The sequence below is a fragment of the Pantherophis guttatus genome, chromosome 3 (genome assembly GCF_059756535.1).
Source record: "Pantherophis guttatus breed Tessera chromosome 3, ASM5975653v1, whole genome shotgun sequence".
Classification (NCBI taxonomy): domain Eukaryota; kingdom Metazoa; phylum Chordata; class Lepidosauria; order Squamata; family Colubridae; genus Pantherophis; species Pantherophis guttatus.
Window position 1 is genome coordinate 115758870 of NC_142065.1, and position 20972 is coordinate 115779841.

At 45.6% G+C, this 20972-nt stretch overlaps 1 protein-coding gene and 1 pseudogene across 2 annotated transcripts in view; one reads left to right on the forward strand and one right to left on the reverse strand.

Moving 5' to 3' along the window:
- DELE1 (DAP3 binding cell death enhancer 1) overlaps nucleotides 1-20972 on the forward strand; it is an 80812-nt gene that overhangs the window by 36895 nt on the left and 22945 nt on the right. Inside the window, exon 6 of one of the 2 annotated variants that reach the window (XM_060686728.2) lies at nucleotides 3330-3438. In XM_060686728.2, the coding sequence (XP_060542711.1) occupies nucleotides 3330-3438 (109 nt within the window). The remainder of the gene's footprint in view (nucleotides 1-3329; nucleotides 3439-20972) is intronic. The other variant, XM_060686730.2, reaches the window with a different exon arrangement.
- On the reverse strand, nucleotides 5606-7255 carry LOC148114782 (uncharacterized; annotated as a pseudogene).

Below are 20972 nucleotides of genomic sequence, written 5' to 3' on the forward strand. Positions count from 1 at the left end.
TGGGCAAGCAGCATTCCCTTCCTGTGACAAAGAGAATTCTGGTAGAATTCTCACTTTCCTGCAAAGGAAAAGCACTGGCCATTTTACAGGGTTGAGGCCCTGCCTGCTGTTGGAAAATACAAACAGTGCTAGGAAAAAGAAAATCACAGGTTGTTGCCTTGCCAAAGTCTCAAGACTTCCGTGTCAAATCTACAATTTTGGGATTGCCTTGTGGTCTCCCATCCAAGTACTCTGTTTGGGAATGCTTGTTAAAAGTGTCTTTTGAAGGAAATATGGTGGATTAAGACTGGGGATGTTGGCACTCTCACAGCTCAGTCTACCTTACTTCCCTGTCAAACATATAATTCTGAGATTGCCTGGTGGTCTCTTATCCAAGTACTGTTAGAGGGTGCTTATGAAAAATATCCAGTGAAGGGACACTGTTAACATGTTGGATTAAGATTTGGGACATGGCGACTCACAGCCCAGCCTATCTCACTTCCTCAATTCTGGAATCACTTGGTGGTCTCCCATCCAGGTACTCTGTTTGTGGATACTGGTTTACAGTGTCCTTTAAAGGCAATATGGGGACACAGGCATTATCACATCCTGGCCTACTTCACAGTATTGTTGTAGGAAGGGACAGGATAGAGCCCATCTTAATAAATACATTTTTAAAAATCCTACCACCACCTAACACCCACAAAAGAGGCCAAAGGTATGGGGTTTGTGGACCTTCAATTGTACAGAACTACCATGCCAGCAGGGTATTTTGGGCAGTGGACGTCCACAGAGAGTCAATCTTCTCTTAACGCTTTGCCCAAAGCCTGTTAGCACTTTTCACATGCTCAGAGGCAATCTTCTCACTATACCCAAAGCTTAGGAGCAGTCTGCATTTGTCTTCCCACTTTGCCCAAAGTCTGAGAGCAGTCCAAAAGCAGTCTTCTCTCCCCAGTTTGCCTGAAGCCTAAGAGTGCACACTGTATACCCAGAGGGACTCTTCCTGTTTTACCCAAAGTCTGAGAGCTCTCTGCACATGCCCAGAGGCACTATGTTCTTGCCACTTTGTTCGAAGCCAGGGAGCATTCTGCGTATGCCAGAGGCGCTCTTCATGCTTTGCCCAAAGCCCAAGAGCGCTCTGCACATGCCCAGAGGCACTCTTTTCCCGCTTTGTCCAAAGCCTGGGAGTATTATGAGTATGACCAGAGGCAGGGCTCACCAGGCTTTTGCAATTGCAAGGGGCAATTTACAGAGGGCACTTGCAGTGGGTGGGGCCGTTGCCATAGAGAAATGTAAGATTGGTAAACTGCCTAGAAAATTTTATATCTGGCCCTTTTGCAGCAGTAATAGGCATGGGAATGTTTCCTTGTGTCCGTGTTGCTTCCCTTCACTTCTTGCCCAGATGAACACAGAAAGGGAGCCCTCTTCTATAAAGGGAGGGTTCTTTGCACTCCCCACTCACCTATTTCCTCTGTATATCTTGCCCAGGGGCGCTTGCAAGGGGCAGGCTCAGAGGGCACTTGAAGCAGATGTGGCCATTCCCATAGAAGCACACTGGATTTCCCCTCTGCTGGGATTCTGCGGTGGCAGATATTCGCCCTCCCTTGAGCACACATCATCAAAGAATAGGTGGAAAAAAAAAGAAACAAGAACATTCCCAAAACTGCTTTCATTATGCTATTTGATCATTGATAATTTATCTCATGTATAAGTGGGGAGGGGCTCTTCGCACTCCCCACCCTCTACGTTCCCATTTCCTCTATCTTGATGTCAAGTTATGCAAATTGAGGTTTCTGCTGAAGGCTTTGAGTTGCATGGAATGATGGAGGCTGATTAAGTGATTGTCTACTAGGACTCCAAGATCCCTCTCGCAGTTACTCCTGTTGAGCCAAGTTTCACCTAGTCAGTTCCTGTACATTTGCCACAGGTACATTTGTACATTTGGTAAATTTTGTTGATTTATATCATTAAAAAACAACAAATCTCATTATTTTCTTTTATTCCATTCTTCAAATGCATTCACAGCTCATTGATTATTTAAAATAATGTTAACCCAAATCCTTTCCATTGGGAGAGCCAAATCTACAGTATGCTAATAGGCATTTCCATTAGCACAGCTTGGGGCCATTGGAGAGCTGTGTATTTTGGACTACTTTATTGATCAATCAAGCCAAATATTTTTAAAATGAGGGACAGCAATTATTTTAGGTTAGGAATTTTTTAGTCCTGCCAGGAAAATGCCACGGATTGAGTGTGGGATCTCTATAACCAAAACATACTTTCTCTAATGAATAATGATCCTTCTCAGTGTATGTTGCTTTGTGTATTATGATTTCAGCCAACAGTTCAGTTAAGAGTAATGTATAATAAAACATAAAATAACAGAGTTGGAAGATACATTGGAGATCTTCTAGTTCTATCCCTGCTCAAACAGGAGACCATTGCAGACAAATGATTTGTCCAATCTCTTCTTGAAAATTGCTGCAAATCATATCAAATAATCAAAAGGGACTTCGCTGCTTTTTTCTGCTTGTGAATTTCACACACCAATCAATTATATCTACATATTTCACTTGTCCCACACTTTTTTCACACCAAATGGTTTAAAGTTGGGGTTATCAGTTGGTGACTTCTATCAATTTATGTACCCACAGCATAATTACAAGGTTATTGCATCAATTGGTTGCGTCTTTGGAATCAGTTTCCAAAGGTTCATAATTAAGGTTTGGCAAAAGGCTAAGGAATTAAAAACATGTAGAGATTTGTTATGTTCAGTGCCATATTAAAAAAGTAAGCCAGAAACAGATGAAAGACAAGCCAGTTCAAAAAGTTACTTCATTGTGTTTCTTTATTAATCTTGCTTTTATCAGTATTTAAAGTCTGGTTTGTATTTACACTTGTCTTTCTCTTTAATTTGGAACAATTAAATAACATATGAAGGGTGGAAATGTAGTATGAAAGAAAAAAAACAGTTGTAAAACAAAACATCAAATGTTAGTATAAACATATTTAAGAAAAATCAGTTACACTATAACAGATTCCAAGATACAAAAATAATCACACTATTGAATTAACCAGTTTATCTATTATAAGATACCTTGACTTGCTGTGTAAATCACTGGAAAGAAACCATCTATAAAATACTGGATTATTCATTTTGTAATTTTTTCAAGAGATGATTATATCAAGCTTGTAATTCCTCTGTTTAAAAACTATTCCTCAGTAATCCTAAAATATTCCTTGAAATAACAGTGCAGTTATTTCAATGATAGATTGCCACTTCAGTGTGAAAAATACAAAAAATTATCAAGAAATACATGTAATTAACACTTGTCTTTTTTTCTGTGCAGACCAACTTAGAAGAGGAAGAATTAGTTAAAGAAGCTGCTTCTCAAGTGCAAGAAACATTTCAAGCCAGCATTTCAGTAGCATCCAATATCCTTGGTAATAAAATGCTAGGTATAATTTGTTTATCCATAGATTCTTGGTTGCGTTGATAGCAGCCTGCCCTAATCTAGTATTTTTCAGATAATACTGGGAGCACACTTGATTTTCCACCTAAAAGAAAGGTTTACAGTATTATAAAGCCTGTTCTCACACCAATTTGAAAACTAAAAACAGAAACAATGGTAAATTGATAGTTGTGATAGTATAGGAGTGCCTTATGGTGGCAGACAACACTACCTCAGAGATAATGGTATATGATTAGTTCTATGTGGAATTGAACTATAGGGCTATTGTTAATGTGTTACCCACCTAGTTGCCCAGCTGCAGTCCTGGGTATCAACTTGAGACTGCTATTGGGGGTCCCAATAATCTTTCCCACCAGTCTTATAGTCATGGAAATTTAAATATATTTAAGCTCAAGTTTCAATCTTTTTTCCAAAATTCAGTTGTCCCTATCATTTATAAAATATGTTTATTTATAGTCACCCCCCCACCCCCTTTGAGCACATACCCAAAAATGTAGGGTGGTTTTTAATTTAATCCTCCTATCCCAGGAGAGGGATCTAGTGTAGTTTGTGGCTTTATAGCTTTTGTAGTGATCATGGTATGTCCCAAATAATGCTGACTACAATACAGATAAGAAGACATGAGATCTGGCTTTTACTCTGAAGGTGGAAGTCATTAATGTCTATACTTTGTTATGTCAGCACACTTCCTTTTCAAAATGCCTGATCTTTATGTGGATGATGGGCTCATTTGGTTGATATACTTTAGGCACCTAATAGAATCTGATGAATTCTAGAGTGCATGGAATGATGTTACCTTATTGGCAGAACAATTCCATTTTGTATTTCATTTGCTTCTGGAATACAGATAGTCCTCGAATTCGAACACTTTGTTTAGTGACTCAAAGTGATTCAAAGTTACAACAGCACTGAAAAATGTGACTTATGACTGTTTTTCACAGTTATGACCATTGCAACATGATCATGATCATGTGATCAAAATTCAGATCCGTGGCAACTGGTTCATATTTATGACCGTTACACTGTCCCAGGGTCATGTGATCACCTTCAGTGATCGCTGACAAAGTCAGTGTCAGGCAAAGTCAGTGTCAGGGTTCCAAGTAACACCCCCCAACAGAAGTAAAACTCTGAGGCAGGCATTTTCCTCAAAGTTCCATTTTATTAGAGATGTCATATTGGCATGTCTGGGAAAACCCGAATCTGAAAGTCCCCCGGGTTTTCCTCACCCAAAGGAAAGTCAAAGCCCTGTCCCCTGCACTCACATGTCCATCACATGGTCCCATCAAACCACCGTCCCAACTGGAGATGATTCCCAGTCACGCATCTCCAGGTGCAGGCTGAATCTTGACTCCAACTCCATCCAACTCCCCTCCCGTTTCCCATAGCATGCCCATTCACTAAGTGTGGCAGCCCTGAATATCCAAAGTAAAAGATGGCCTCCAGGGCTGACAGGCTGCCCCCCCCATCCGATGAGCATATCCTGAAATGAGATGAATATAGGAGGTTATTTAAGTCAGTTCCTAACCACCTCTCCCCCACAGGAAGACCCTTTGGCTTATCAGGAAATTTATCATGGAATTGCTTCACTAGTCTATCTGCCTTCACATCCCAGCTCTTAACCCAGGTAGCTTCAGACAGGGTATCCTTTCCAATGGATCAAATACTGCAGTCGACCCCTATGTAATCTAGAATCCAAAATGGTCTTAACTTCATAATGGGTTTCCCCTTGTACTACCATTGGTTTAGATGCTGGGTGCTCCTGTGGTCTCAGTCTTGAGCTAACAGCAGGCTCCAGCAAGCTGCTGTGGAAGACTGCATGCATTTTCCCTAATAGGCGTGGGAGGTTAAGCTGAACCGTTACTGGGTTAATTACTTTCATTATCGGGAATGGTCCTAAGAACTTAGGTCCCAGCTTTTTGCTCGGTAATTTCAATTTAATGTACTGTCAGGTATGCCTCCTTTCACAGGAAAGAAAAACCCCGACTCCATTTTCATAGAGAAAGGTACTTTTACTGAGTATGAACGGAATGCAACCAAAGAAAAGCAATGTCTGAGGCAATAGGCGCGAAAATCACATATAGAAAGCATCCCCAAAACCCTCCCCCCAAGGGTCCAGTCAGGATTATCCAATCCACATCCCCCCAAGGTGTCTTGTGAGATGCAGCTTCAGATGGCTGGTATGCTTCTGGTATGCCAGGACGGTTGATCTTGACTTGTTATCGGCACGCCTTCCAACTGCAGAGAAAGCACTGAGAAGAACTTTCTCCAATTCACTCCCAGTTGCGAAACATCTCCACCAGCTCGCTTCCCCCCTCCCAAATACCCAGACAGCTCCCCCCTCTCTCCGTTACCATGAGATCCTCATCGGAATCAGTTTCAGTTTCGCTGTCATCGGCGGTGGTTGGAGTTCCCAACTCTCCCTGGTTTGAGGGAGCGAACTCAACAACTTCCACCCCTTTTAGGGCGGTCTTGTGGGGTTTTGCGGGCGGTTTGTCAGCTCTTTTCCCTCCACCAGGGGTTGCTTTGGCTCCAGGCTTGGAGAAACAATCAGCCGCTCGGTGCCCTTCCTTTCCACATCTGAAGCACGCGATGGACTTCAGCTTCAAGCCAGAGGGTCTCCCGGTGACCTTTGGGGCCTCCTTTTGGGGTGAGGAGGGTGGCTTGTTCCAGGTGCGACCACCAGAGTAGCGATCTCTGGCCAAATCGATCTCCACATCAGCAGCCAACACATACCAACTTTGCAGATCCCGAGGGGCCCTTCGGGAGCAGCAATCCTTGTAGACATCCTCATTGAAGCCATCCTTATAGCATTCCAGCAGGGCAACTTCTGACCACCCTCTCATGTGGTGCACCAGCTCGCGGAACTCCTGGGTGTATTCAGCCACCGATCTCCGCCCCTGATTTATGGACTTCATCCTGATTCTCTCCTTTCGTTCAACTAATGGGTCCTCAAAGTGCACTCTGACGGCTGCCATAAACTGGTCATAATTTCTCATCAAAGGGGAATCTTCATTATGGAGTCCCACCATCCACTCAGCCGCCACCCCCTCCAGGGCCATGGTAACGCACCTCACGCGTGCGGCATCTGAGGTGAAATCGTCCCCTCATTCTTGCATGTGATTCCACACTTGAATTAGAAAGAATCCCAATCCCTTGGGATCTCCCCCGTATTCTACTGATAGGAGGGGAATTGGGGGCTTTTTACACCTCCGTGGCAATGCCTGCCCAGCAGGGGGGCCCTGGATCGCAGCCGCCGCTTGAGTTCCAGATGCCTGAGCTGCCTCTTCCCGGGCTTTGGGTCTCTCTTCTAAGTGAGCAAAAGCCTCAATTTCACCCCCGGGGCGATCAGCCCCTCCCCCCCGGGACAGGCAATTCATGGGCAGGCAATCCATACCTTTTGCGGGCTTTTCAACTCTCACAAGCCTCTCTCAGTAGTTGTAAAGCCTGGGTCAGCAGGAGGTCTTCTTTCTGCTCTTCCTGCCAGGCAGCTTCTCTGTGTCGGCATCCGGTAGTTGTTATTCCAGGGGGAATCTCCTCCAGCTCTGGCATCATCCCTATGCCCAGCGACTATTTGGCTCTCACCGGTTTTTCCTCAAGCTGGGAGGTAGTGGATCCAGCAGCTCCCATGTCCTCCTGGTCGCTGCCTTGGTCAGACATTCTTTGCTCACTGTAGTTTTATCTGGGATGGCTGTTAAGGGAGACCTTACTTAATGTCAGGTATGCCTCCTTTCACAACTCAAGAAAGAAAAACCCCGACTCCATTTTCATAGAGAAAGGTACTTTTACTGAGTATGAACTGAATGCAACCAAAGAAAAGCAAGGTCTGAGGCAATAGGCGCGAAAATCACATATAGAAAGCATCCCCAAAACCCTCCCCCCAAGGGTCTAGTCAGGATTATCCAATCCACATCCCCCCAAGGTGTCATGTGAGGTGCAGCTTCAGATGGCTCCATCCTTCTGGTATGCCAGGACGGTTGACCTTGACTTGTTATCAGCACGCCTTCCAGCTGCAGAGAAAGCACTGAGAAAAACTTTCTCCAATTCACTCCCAGTTACGAAACATCACCAGCAGCTCGCTTCCCCCCTCCCAAATACCCAGACAGCTCCCCCCTCTCTCTGTTACAATGGCAGCCGAAGCAAGCAAGCAATATAGAGGCGGAGGCTGACATGTACAGTACTTGGTGGACAGGTAAACCCGATCTCCCACACGAAAGGGGGGTTGGAGAGATCAGTGTTTGTCGGCTTGTTTTTTTGTATGCTTCTGCTATTTCTGCTAGCACTTTTTTGGTATCTTCCCAACCCTTCTTCAGTGACTCCATCAATTGGCTAGAGTCATGGAGGAGGGCGGCTCTCTCAGCAGCTCAGGCATGGGAATGAATTCCATGCCGCTTGTGATCTGAAAGGGGGTTAATTCGGTGCTGCTATGCACTGTGTTGTTGTAAGCCACTTCTGCGAAAGGCAGCAGAACTGCCCAGTTGTCTTGCTGGTAAATAGCATCTTATATTCTACTCTATCATGGCGTTTGCACATTCCGTGGCCCAGTTCATGCTCGTATGAAAAGCTAAGCTAAGTCTCTAGGTCGATCCGACAAACTTTAGGAACTCTCCAGAACTTAGTGATGAACTGGACGCCTCTGTCTGAGATCACCCTGCAGGGCACTCCGTGCAGCCGACAGATAACTTGATGAACATTTCAGCCAGTTTCCTGGCTAATCCAGAGCAGGCAGTAAAGTGGACTTGCTTAGAAAATAAGGCAATCATAGTCCAGATGACTGTATTTTCCCCACTCTCTGGAAGCTCGACTATAAAGTCCATAGCTATCCTGTCCCAGGGCCAGCTGGGGTTAGCCACTTGTTTATTTTATTTATTTATTTATTTTATCAAATTTATATGCCACCCTTCTCCCGTAGGACTCGGGGGGCTCACAGAATAGAAACAACATAACAATAAAATAGTGCTAAAACAAGCCAATTTAAAATCCCCAGACAATTAAAACCTCGCAGCAGATCAGGGAATTTGCTGAAAAAGCCATGTCTTCAGGTCAGTGCAGAAAGTGCGGAGGTCGGGGGCCGTCTAGAGGGTCGGTGCGACCACAGAGAACGCCCTCATCCTGGGGGCCGCCAGCCAACATTGTCTGGCCAACAGCACCCGGAGGAGGGCAGTCCTATGTGAGCGCACTGGGCGGTGGGAGGCCGGTAGGAGGTGGTCTTGTAAGTACCCCGGGCCCATGCCATGTTGGAGGACTCCAGGAGTTTTTCCTGGTGACGGGAGGGACCTCAGCAGCTTGTTGGGTGATCCTTCCCTTGTCTGGTGGCTTCCTTGGGGTTTCCTTCCCTGAGATGCTGATCCTGAGTTGTGGGACTGGGACGAGCCAGGCACTTGGATGCCCGGTACCTATGCTGGCGGCATCGGAAGCACTTGATTGTCCCTGGCGGTGCCGGTTGTAGCGCTTCAGCTGGCTTTGCAGGGACTCAGCAACCCAGGGTTCTCTTCGCTGGTTTCTCTGGGGTAGGCTTCTGAAATGGGTGGAACTCTTAAGTCCATAGCTATGGCTGTCCTGTACCAGTCTTGTAAGTGGTCCAGAATCCCCCTAATGCCGCAAGCTTGCCTGAGGTCCTGGTCTAGGGCCTCTTTGAAGTGGTAGATGAGAAGGCATTCAGGCCAGTCCCTCAGCTTTCTGGCCAGCCTTCTGAATTCCCAGACAAATTCTTTTGGGGGTTGGCCCACTTGCTTCAGGGCTTTGATTTGAGCTTTGGCTTCCTCTCTGTGGGCCATGTCCTCGAATCGGACCGGGAGCAGTTGTACAAACTTGTCTGTGTCTTCTAGTTCTGGGGCTGCTGCATCATGTAATTTATTTATTTATTGTATTTATTGGTTCGATTTATATGCCGCCCTTCTCCGGAGACTCAGGGCGGCTTACAATGCGTTAAGCAATAGCATACTTTTGTATATACCTGCTTAGTAGGGCTTTCGGCCCCCCCTAAGCGGTGTTCTTTTTTATACAAAGTCAGCTTATTGCCCCCACAATCCGGGTCCTCATTTTACCTACCTCGGAAGGATGGAAGGCTGAGTCAACCTTGAGCCTGGTGAGATTTGAACTCGCAGTAATTGCAGGCAGCTGGCAGCTAAGTGCTACTTAACAGCAGTTTAGTCCTCTGCGCCACCAAGGCTCTTTTGCTTGGCTATCCAGTCCACTGCTTCTCCCACCATCATGTTGTCAGCAATCACCGACACTATGTCCTGATCAGTTTGGTACTGGTCCAGGTGGGACCAAATACAATTCAGGAAATAGGGCAGTTTCCCCGCGGCTCTGTTGAACGTCACCCTAAACCGTGGAGGGGGCGCGGGTGGCACTGCTGCCTGGGGAGCCACGGCCGGTTGTGGGATCGGGGCTGGCATCCACTGGTACTGCACCCACCCCTGGCCAGGGTAAAAGGCCCAGCCAGAGGGGATTTGATCGGCGGGAGGCAGTCTGACGGTCTCTTGATGAGGGGGGGAGTTGGGTCTTAGTAGCCCCAATGGTTCCCCCCCCCCATCCTGGGCTGGATTGGTCTAGCGGTCCTTGCTGCTGCCCGGCACCGATGCCTGCATTAGCTGTCACCCTGGTAGACTGGCCTAGTGAGGGAGGCTCAGCAGCTGTTATGGCCCGCCAGCAGAACTGACAGAAGGTTCGGACAGTGAGGAGGTTGGGGAGGAACATGGGTCAGTCCTGGAATCTGGGGAAGGCTCTGATGAGGGCTCTGCATTGGAGGCAGAGAGGGGGCCAGGGCCGAATGCCAATTATCAGCTGCCTTCAGAGGCAGACGAACAGATGGAGCCTGTTCCCAGTGTGCGCATGTGCAAAGTTGCCAGATGAAGGGAACAGCTAAAGAACAAGGGTCGACTTGGGAGTAAGGCCACAGGTGGATGATGAATGGCCCCTCCCAGGGGGAATAAAAGAGGAGTGAAAGGGGAGTGGAGTTTGCAGGAGACAGTTAGTTCACCTAATTGGTTTGTGACTTTCCGAGACTCCTTACCAAGTTTTGAAGATATCGGCCTGGCAGCTCTCCAGGACTGTGACTGTAAATTCTCCCTTGAAAGTCTTTGCTGATTGTGAAGGAGAGAAATTCACAGTAACTTAATAAAAAGGGATTTCTGTTGGGATAAAGAGTCTGCTTCGTGGTTTGGGAACGCCTAGGTCAGAACAGATGTGATTTGCTTTGTGCCGAGTGAAACAAGGCAGACCCTCCACTCTGGAGCGTCGCTTCTCCTGGTCCTGGGAAGGTGAACGTGGGTCGAGCCAGGACCCAGCGTGTTGGCCAATGGGGGGAGGCTGGGCAATGGGGCCTATGCTGAGCTGGTAAAACCATTCCGGAAGACCCGCCAGTGACCGGCATGGAATCGCTAGGTTCAGGAGGTCTCGTTGCTCGCCACTTGGTGCCCTGTGAGCACTCTACCCTGCCCACTGGAATCCGAGGCTCCTGAAGCATTGCCCCGACCGCCAGTTCCTGAGGCAGTGCTTCTCCCATAGCTTCACCCCAGAGGGAAGGGTACTGGGCTGGGTGCCTCGCTGGTGCTCAGCCTGCACAGCCTCCGCTATTGCCACCACACTCTCCGATGGGGAATAGATGTTCTCAAGGACAGCCTCTGAGCTATTCCCTGTGGCTCCTTCCATGGTTGCCATCTTCTCCTCCATCTTCCCTGAGTCTTTGTGCCACCCGGCAATTGGGCTGGTGCTCAGGGCTCAGGACCCCGGATAGCACCCCAGGGCATGGGGAGCTGGGTTAAGTTTAAAAAGATATTCGGGTTAATGTCAGGGTTCCAAATAACACTCCCAACGGAAGTAAAACTCCAAGGCAGGCATTTTCCTCAAAGTTCCATTTAATTAGAGATGTCATACTGGCATGTCTGGGAAAACCCGAATCTGAAAGTTTCCCGGGTTTTCCCCACCCAAAGCCCCAGCCCCTGCACCCATATGTCCATCACATGATCCAATCAAACCACAGTCCCAACAGGAGATGATTCCCAGTCACGGCTCTCCATGTGCAGGCTGAACGTCCTTGACACCCAGAGAAAAGAATATTTTTATGGCTATATATCTCTCTTCAACTCCATCCAACCCTTCTCCCATTTCCCATAGTATGCCCATCCACTAAGTGTGGCAGTCCTGAATATCCAAAGTAAAAGATGGCCTCCAGGGCTGACAGTCAATGGGGAAGCCAGATTCACTTAACAACTAGGTTACTAACTTATCAACTGCAGTGACTCACTTAATAACTGTGGCAAGAAAAGTCGTAAAATGTGGCAAAACTCACTTAACAAATGTTTCACTTAAGAACAGAAATTTTGGGCTCAATTGCCAATCTTATACAACTTCTTGGTTTACTGAGGAAGTGAGGGAAATGATTGAAAAGATGTCTAGAGTGATTGCAATGGAAAATCTGGAGAGGACCCAGTGAATGTTGATAAAAATTTTGATAAAAGCTCATAAGACTGTGAATTCTCATCTGAATTTGTTGATCCACAGATTCTTTCCAGCAGTCTTGGGTTACCCAGATTCAGTGGTGGGATTCAATTTTTTTTACTACCGGTTCTGTGTGCATGGTTTGGTGGTCATGTGACTGGGTGGGCATGGCCAACTTGATGTCATTCATGTCAAGGGGAGCTTCACCTCGCCTCTCATGACCATGGGATGCTACAATGGTCGTGTGAAAAAAACACTCATAAGTGATTTTTTTCAGTGCCATTGTAACTTTGAATGGTCACTAAATGAACTGTTGTAAGTCAAGGATTACCTGTAGAAAAATACAAAAAGCTTCTTTGCTTGCAAAAAGCCGTCCTAATCACCAATCATTAGATTAGAAATACCTGCAAGCCAGAGTTACAAATCAGGCAGGAATTAAAATAGTTAAAATGCAGTTATAACTATCAAAAGCCAACTCTTGCTCATAAAGTGAAACCCTTTAGCAGAGAGGTAATTTAAGCTCTCCAGAAAGCGCACACCCAGGAGAAGCAATCCTTAGATCCATTTGCACCACTTAAAGATACCAGCTGGTCTCACTCACCTCTTAAGATATCCTAAGGAAATCCATCCAGATTTAAGGAAAGATCACATGCCCCCCAGAAAGGCAGTAAAAAAAAAATCAGTGCCAAGCTTGCATCCTGCCTCTTGGTAGTACACCCCAAAAGGACAGTGCCAAGAACCACTAAAGCAGTGAAGGAAGACCCCCTCCCCAGACAGAAAAAACACTTGAGATAAGCCTAACTACAAAGAAAGCAATTAACACTAGAATGAAGCAAAGGAGCAAACACAGTAGCTGTTGCTTATTAAACCAATTACCAGAACAAATAGATACAGGAACTAGCCAGATTTCTGAAGCTGCTTCTTTTCAGGAACACAGATTAACAGTTTTCCTTCCAAACAAAGCTGAATAGGGAAAATTACCCCATCAATAAACACAGGATTAAGCATCACCAAGCACAGAATTAAACTTCACCAAAAATCAATTTTAGACCAAAAGTCAGAAAGGGTATGTAAACTCACGTTTGAATATCAATCTTTCTAGCTAGCCAAGCTCTGCTTCGTTATTCAATTATTTCTTCAAAGTGCTGATCGTTGCATCCCAGCCGGAAGAACACCAACAGGGGAGTATTTCCTCCCAACAGCAGTGTAAAAAGCTTAAAACAACCCTTCCCCTTTAAGAAAGTCAAGTCCCAGCAAAGTACCAGCAAAGAAGAAGAAAAAACTCCAGAGAAGCACAGGCAACAGTAAGTCTAGGTGTACTGCCAAGAATGTAATAAGGGTTAACGGAGAGGCAGTTTCTGTAAGTAGGACAATAAAGATTAGGCTAGAAACAACACCAGAATGTTGTAATTACAGAATTACAACAGAATTACAGAATTAACTCTGTAAAGTGGAAAAAAAAACAAAAGGAAATTTCTTCTAACAGCGTTCTCCAAACTGCTTAAAAAAATAACTACCGGTTCTAGCGAATAATTTAATTTAATTTAATTTATCACATTTCTATGCTGCTCAACTCCCAAGGGACTCTGGGCGGTTTACAGCAAAAATAATGCGAACAATGAACATAGAAAAATTATTTTAAAATATTATAAAAACATTTTAAAGACATTAAAAGCCCATGCACACCATTCATGGCCGGATCTCGCAAGATTGCAACAGCGAGATCAACAGCCCCAGGCCTGCCGGAAAAGCCAGGTCTTCACCGCTTTCCGGAAGGCCAATAGGGTGGGGGTAGTCCAGATTTCAGGAGGTAACTGGTTCCAGAGAGCTGGGGCAGCCACAGAGAAGGCCCTCCCCTGCGGGCCCGCCAGCCGGCATTGTTTAGCTGACGGGACCCGGAGGAGACCAACTCTGGGATCTTACCGGTCGCTGGGAGCTATGCGGTAGAAGGCGGTCTCGAAGATAGCCTGGCCCTGAGCCATGTAGGGCTTTAAAGGTAATAACCAACATCTTGAATTGTAACCGGAGACCAATAGGGAGCCAGTGCAGATCGCAGAGAATTGGTGTAATGTGTGTGTTTCTAGGTGCACCCACGACAGCTCGCGCAGCTGCATTCTGGACCAACTGTAGTCTCCGAACACTCTTCAAGGGTAGCCCCATGTAGAGCGTGTTGCAATAATCTAACCGTGAGGTGACAAGGGCATGAGTGACTGAGGAGAGCCTCCTGATCCAAGTAGGGTCGCAATTGGTGCACCAGGCGAACCTGTGCAAAGGTCCCCCTAGCTACAGCTGCCAGATGTTGCTCTAATCTTAGCTGTGAGTAGGAGGACACCCAAATTGCGAGCCCATTCTGAGGGGGACAATTTCTCCCCCCACCCCCCAGAACCAAGGATGGACAGTCGATATAGTCTTTAGGAGGCAATACCCACAGCCACTCGGTCTTGTCTGGGTTAAGTCTGAGCCTGTTGACTCCCATCCAGACCCTCACAGCCTCCAGGCATTGGCACATCACATCCACCGCTTCACTGAACTGACGTGGGGTGGAGATATACAACTGGGTATCATCAGCGTATTGCTGATACCCCACCCCGTATCGTCGGATGATCTCACCCAGCAGTTTCATGTAGATGTTAAATAGGAGGGGAGAGAGGACCGAGCCCTGAGGCATCCCGCAAACGAGGGGTCTAGGGGTCGACCTCTGTCCTCCTGCCAACACCGACTGTGACCGACCAGAGAGATAGGAGGAGAACCACCGTAACACGGTGCCTCCCACTCCCAATTCCCTTAGTCATCCTAGAAGGATACCATGGTCAATGGTATCAAAAGCCGCTGAGAGGTCAAGTAGCACCAAGATAGAGGAGTGACCCCCATCTCGGGCTCGCCAGAGATCATCCATCAGCGTGACCAAAGCAGTTTCCGTGCTGTAGCCAGGCCTCAAGCCAGACTGAAAAGGGTCTAGATAATCCGTTTCATCCAATGACCGTAGGAGCTGAAGTGCCACCACTTTCTCTACAACCTTTCCCACAAATGGTAGGTTTGAGACTGGTTGAAAGTTCTTTAATTCTGCTGGATCCAGGGAAGGCTTCTTGAGGAGGGGCCTTACAACCGCTGCCTTTAATGGTTGTGGGAAGGACCCTTCCCTCAGGGACGCGTTAACTAAAGCCTGGAGCCAGCCTTGTGTCACCTCCCTCCTGGCCGAAACCAGCCAGGAGGGGCACGGGTCCAACAATCAAGTGGAGGAACTCATCGCTCCTACAGCCTTGTCCACTTCCTCAGGAGTCACAGGCTCAAATTCATCCCACACAATAGGACTAAGACCTGCCCCCGTCATCTCGGTCGTAATTGCCCAATCAGAGTCCAGGTCCATCCGAATCTGAGCGACTTTATCCGACAGAAACTGCACAAACTCCTCAGCTCTACCTTGCAAGGGCTCCTCCACTCCCACTACATTAAGGAGGGAGCGAGTCACCCTAAATAGGGCAGCTGGATGTGAATCAGCGGATGCAATAAGTGCAGAAAAATGCGAACATTTTACTGCCTGAATCGCCACTAAATAAGTCCTAATAAAGGTTCTTAAGAGTGTTCGATCAGATTCGGAGTTACTGGTCCTCCAGTGTCGCTCTAGACGTCTCTTCTGGCGCTTCATCTCCCGGAGCTCCTCAGTAAACCAGGGCGCTTTCCTGGATCCACTGCCATGGAGAGGTTGCAAAGGTGCAATCCGGTCCAGTGCCCCAAATGCTGCCCTATTCCAGGCAGCCACCAGGGACTCAGCTGGACTGTGGACAAGGGAGTCAGGTATCTCCCCAAGCTCCTTCTGGAACCCTTTAGGGTCCATTAGGCGTCTAGGGCGGAACCACTTAATCGGCTCCACCTCCCTGCAATGGGGGAGTAGCGCCCTGAAGTCTAACCTCAGCAGCAAATGATCTGACCACGACAAGGGAGAAGCATCTATACCCCTTAATTCCAGATCATATTTCCACTGCCCCGAGAGGAACACCAGGTCAAGTGTGTGTCCCCCCCATGAGTCGGACCCTGAACTACTTGGGTCAGGTCCATGGTTGTCATGGAAGCCATGGACTCCTGAGCCGCATCTGAGGATTCACCAAGTGATGGCAAGTTGAAGTCCCCCAGTACCATAAGCCTGGGGAACTCCACCGCCAACCCGGCTACTGCCTCTAGCAGCACAGGCAGGGCTGTCATAACGCAGCTGGGAGGCAGGTACGTCAACAACAAGCTCAACTGAACTCCTGAGTCCAACCTCAAGAGGAGAGACTCACACCCAACAATCTCCGGGGCAGGGATCCTGCGAGGTCCGGATAGGTGTGAACTGGTAGAATCCCACCTCTGCCCAGATTCCTGTAGGGATAAGATGATTCCAGACTTGCAAGTTTCTTGTAATTGCTCAGGTTGGATCTCATTAGAACAGAAGCCACTATGATGAGGAAAACAGTGTCAGGCCAGCCTCCGTTCAAAACTCAAGAAACAAAACCCCCAACCTCATTGAATTAGAGAAGAGGTACTTTTACTAAGTTTGAAATGATAGCAGCGAAAGCAAGGCAAGATCTGATTCAAAATGCACGAAAGTTACACATGGAAAGTCCCTCCCCCCCAGGGTCCAGCACTGAGAGTCCAATCAACGTCCAGTATGATGATATGGGAAAGTTTCTCTTCAGGTATTTCTCACATCTGGAGTCTCTGGACAGTTGGCTTTGACGGGGTATAAGCAACTCCACTCAGCAGCACCATAATTCATGAGTCCAAACCTCCCTTCCAGTTCTCATGGGACTACTACACACCAGCTCGCTTCCCCATCCCAAATGCCCATGCCCCCTCCCCCGTTTCTATGGCAACCAATAGCAAGCACTCTGCAGAAACCCATGCTGGAGATCCGGCTCACAAGTGTCTTGTATGATCCTATGATTTGTTTGTGTTTACATGGCCACCTAATGAGAAGGAAGGACTCACTGGAGAAGTGCCTAATGCTGGGAAAGATTGAGGGCAAAAGAAGAAGGGGGGACGACAGAGAACAAGGTGGCTGGATGGAGTCACTGAAGCAGTACACGTGAGCTTAAATGGACTCCAGAGGATGGTAGATGACAGGAATGCCTGGAGGAACGTTGTCCATGGGATCACGATGGGTCGGACACGATTTTGCAACTAACAACAACAACATGGGTAGGATCTTGTAGTAATCCCAAAGGTGCTTTTTCAAGAGGCAACTAGACTTTCTGGGTTTTCTTTGAAGATGTTTCGCTTCTCATCCAAGAAGCTTCTTCAGGTCTTCTTCCAAGGTGAAGAAGCTTCTTGGATGAGAAGCGAAACATCTTCAGAGAAAAACCAGAAAGTCTAGTTGCCTCTTGAAAAAGCACCTTTGGGACAACCATTGTATGACTGAGAATCTCCATAGATCTCTTGTAGTAAGAACTCTATAACCTGTGGAATTGATCTTCCTGGCTTCTTCAGATAGTTAGGTGGGTTGTCAGTATGGCTAGATTAGGGAAACTGTAAGCACTTACTTTGAGAAAAAGTGTCCTGTAGCCCATTCTGTTTTAAAACAGAAAGTTGTATGTCATCTCTTGAACAACTTCACCACTCCACTTTGACTATGTTTTTGACAATTTTTGTTTTCGTCTCCAACCTTCTCTTTTTAAAGAAGGTCATTGAGAAGGTAATGTAGCCCAGCTACATAAGCTCCTAGAAAAAATTGATTATTTAGATTCCTTTTTTTTTAGAAATTTTTTTATTTTTATTTCTTATACACATAATGTAAATGTACATTCTCTTATGCATAATTGGTCATACATATACATATTTTTCTTAAAGAAAACATAAAAATAAGGTATTTTAATTACATTTGGGGTTGCTCTTCTACCCTTTTCCTCCATTTCACAACAAACCTTCTTTCTTTCCCTTCCCTCCCTCCTCTCCTCTCCTACTTTCTCCCTCCTTCCTTTCCTTCCTCTTTCCTACTTCCCCTTCCTTTCCCCCACTCCTCCCCTCTTTTCCCCCTTTCTCACCTTATCTCCTACTCCTGTCCCCTGTCCTTTCTTCCTTTCCTTTATCCTTTCTTCCATTCTTCTCTCTCCCTCTCCTCTTCTTACTCTCTACTCCTCTCTCCTTTCTTTCTCCTTTGTTGTGGAATATATTCCCTGTTTGGTATCAGAGCAACTCCAATATTCTAATAATATATACTTTCTTTTTTATTTCTTTTCAATTTTACCCAATCTGTCACTTTTATCATCATATATTTATACTTATAATCTTCTTTCTTTTCCCTCCTCCCACCCCCCTTTTCCATTTACTCTGGTGTCATCTGGGTTTCTATTTCTTTTTTGTCCTCTCCCTCATTTAACTTTCTATTATCTAAATCATATCATATTTTATTCATATTTCTTTTCTAACCAAACATAAAATATTCCCCATGTCTTGAAATACACAGATTCCTCTTTATCTTTTATTCTTAGAGTTAATCTATTCATTTCCACACAGTCTAAAAACTTTTTTATTACTTCATTTTTTGACGAGATTTTTTCTGTCTTCCAATTTTGCGCAAATACAATTCTTGCTGCTGTTATTATATGTATAATTAAATACACATCTTTGCTGTATCTCTCTGGCAGAATACCCAATAAAAAAACTTCTGGTTTTCATTCTATAGATTTATGTAACATTTCCTCCAACCATATCTGTGTTCTGGACCAATAATTTTTTGCTTCTGTACATGACCACCACATATGATAATATGATCCCGGCAAATGCGAATATTTCCAACACTTGGCTGATTTATCCTTAAACAGTTTTGCTAATCTTTCTGGTGGCATATGCCATCTATAAAACCTTTTATATAAATGTTCTTTATATGCAGTTGCCAGTGTCAATTTATAATTCCTTTCCCATAGTTGTTGCCATTTCTCTAATTCTATTGCATAACCAGTTTTTCGCCCATGTTATCATTGTCTCTTTTACTTCTTCATCTTCTAACCTAATTTGCAACAAGTAATTATATAATCTTTTAATCATTTTTCATCCTTTCCAGTCATTATCTGATCCAATTCTGATTCCCCCAAATTAAAACCATATTGTTTCAAATCTTTTATCATATCTTGATTGTATCTGCAGCCATGTATACCAATCAGTCTCAATCCCTTGTTTTTCTAAATCTTGTTTCTGTTTTAGTTCTCCCTTCTCTGTTAAAATGTCCTTGTATTTTACAATCTTGTCCATATTAATCATATTTGGATGTGTTGACGCTTCTATTGTTGAAAGCCACATTGGTATTTCCATATAATGTTTTTCTTTTACTCTCTCCCATACTACTAACAAGCCATTTCTTACACAATGTCTCTGGAAGTATCCATGTAGCCTATTTTTTTCATACCATAAGAAAGCATGCCAACCTAGTTGTAAATCATGTCCTTCCAAAGTCAATAGTCTTGTATTTCTCAATAAAATCCATTCTTTAATCCAAGTTAATTTTGCTGCTTGGTGATACAATGGAGACCAAATCCTCCTCTAGTTCTAGAATCTTGAAGCAATTTAAGATTAATTCTTGCTTTTTTCCCTTGCCATATATATTTCCACATCATTTTATTCAGACTCTCAAAGTATTTTTTCTCCAACTTTATCGGAATTGTTTGAAAAAACAACAGTCTTGGTAATACATTCATTTTGATTAACGTTATTCTTCCCATTAATGATAATTGTAAATTTTTTCCATTTTTCCAAGTCTGTTTCAATTTGATTTCTCAGTTTATAATAATTATCTTCCTTCACTGTAATACATCTTGAAGTTAATTGAATGCCCAAATATTTCACTTTCTTCACTATTTGAATATTTAACTTCTCTGTTAGTTACTTCTTTTGTTTTTCTCTCATATTTTTAACTATAATGTTTGTCTTTATTTATTTTCAATCCAGCTACTTCTCCATATTCCTCTATTTGCTCAATTAGCTTTGGGCCCGTTTCTATTGGTTCTTCCATAATGAATACTAAATCATCCGCAAATGCTTGTAGCTTATATTCTTCTCTTAATTCTCATCCCTTTTATTTCTTTGTCTTGTCTTTAGAGATGGGTGCTGTTGGATGTGGGCACCGCGAAGCAGCTGGGGCCCACATCCAACAGCACCCATGAAACAGCAGATTCCAAAAGACTACCAAGACCTAGCAGAGGTATTTAGCGAGACCGAGTGTGATGTCCTACCTCCCCACCGCGATGCCAACTGCGCCATCGAAATCATCCCTGGGGCGAAACTACCTAAACCTAAATTGTATGCCATGACGCCCCGTGAAATGCAAGAAATGCGAAACTACATAGACAAGAACCTACGAAGGGGTTTCATTGAGCCAGTCAAACCGCGGGTCGCGGCACCGGTCCTTTTCAAAGAGAAGAAAGACGCCTCTATGCGTCTGGTAGTTGACTTTCGGGGATCAATGCAATCTGCGTACACAACTTATACCCCCTCCCCCTCATGAAAGACATGCTAGCCCACCTGGCCAAGGGGAAGATTTTCACCAAACTAGACCTCCGCGAAGCCTACTACCGAGTACGCATCAGGGAAGGAGACGAGTGGAAGACAGCGTTCAAGCGGTGGTGAGGCCCCTCATCAAGAAGCCCTCCCTGGATCCGGCTATTTTGGCTAACTATCGTCCAGTCTCCAACCTTCGCTTCGTTGCGAAGTTGTTGAGAGTGTGGTAGCGCGGCAGCTTCCCCAGTACCTGGATAAAGCTGTCTATCTGGACCCGCTCCAGTCCGGTTTCCGGCCTGGGTACAGCACGGAAACGGCATTGGTCGCATTGGTGGATGATCTCTGGAGGGCTCGGGATAGGGGTTGTTCCTCTATCCTGGTCCTGTTAGACCTCTCAGCGGCTTTTGATACCATCGACCATGGTATCATGTTGCACCGGTTGAAGGGGCTGGGGGTGGGGGGCACCATCCTGCGGTGGTTCTCCTCCTACCTCTCTGACCGGTCGCAATCCGTGTTGACGGGGCAGCGGTCGACCCCGAGGCGCCTTGTTTGTGGGGTGCCACAAGGGTCGGTCCTCTCGCCCCTTCTGTTCAACATTTATGTAAAGCCGCT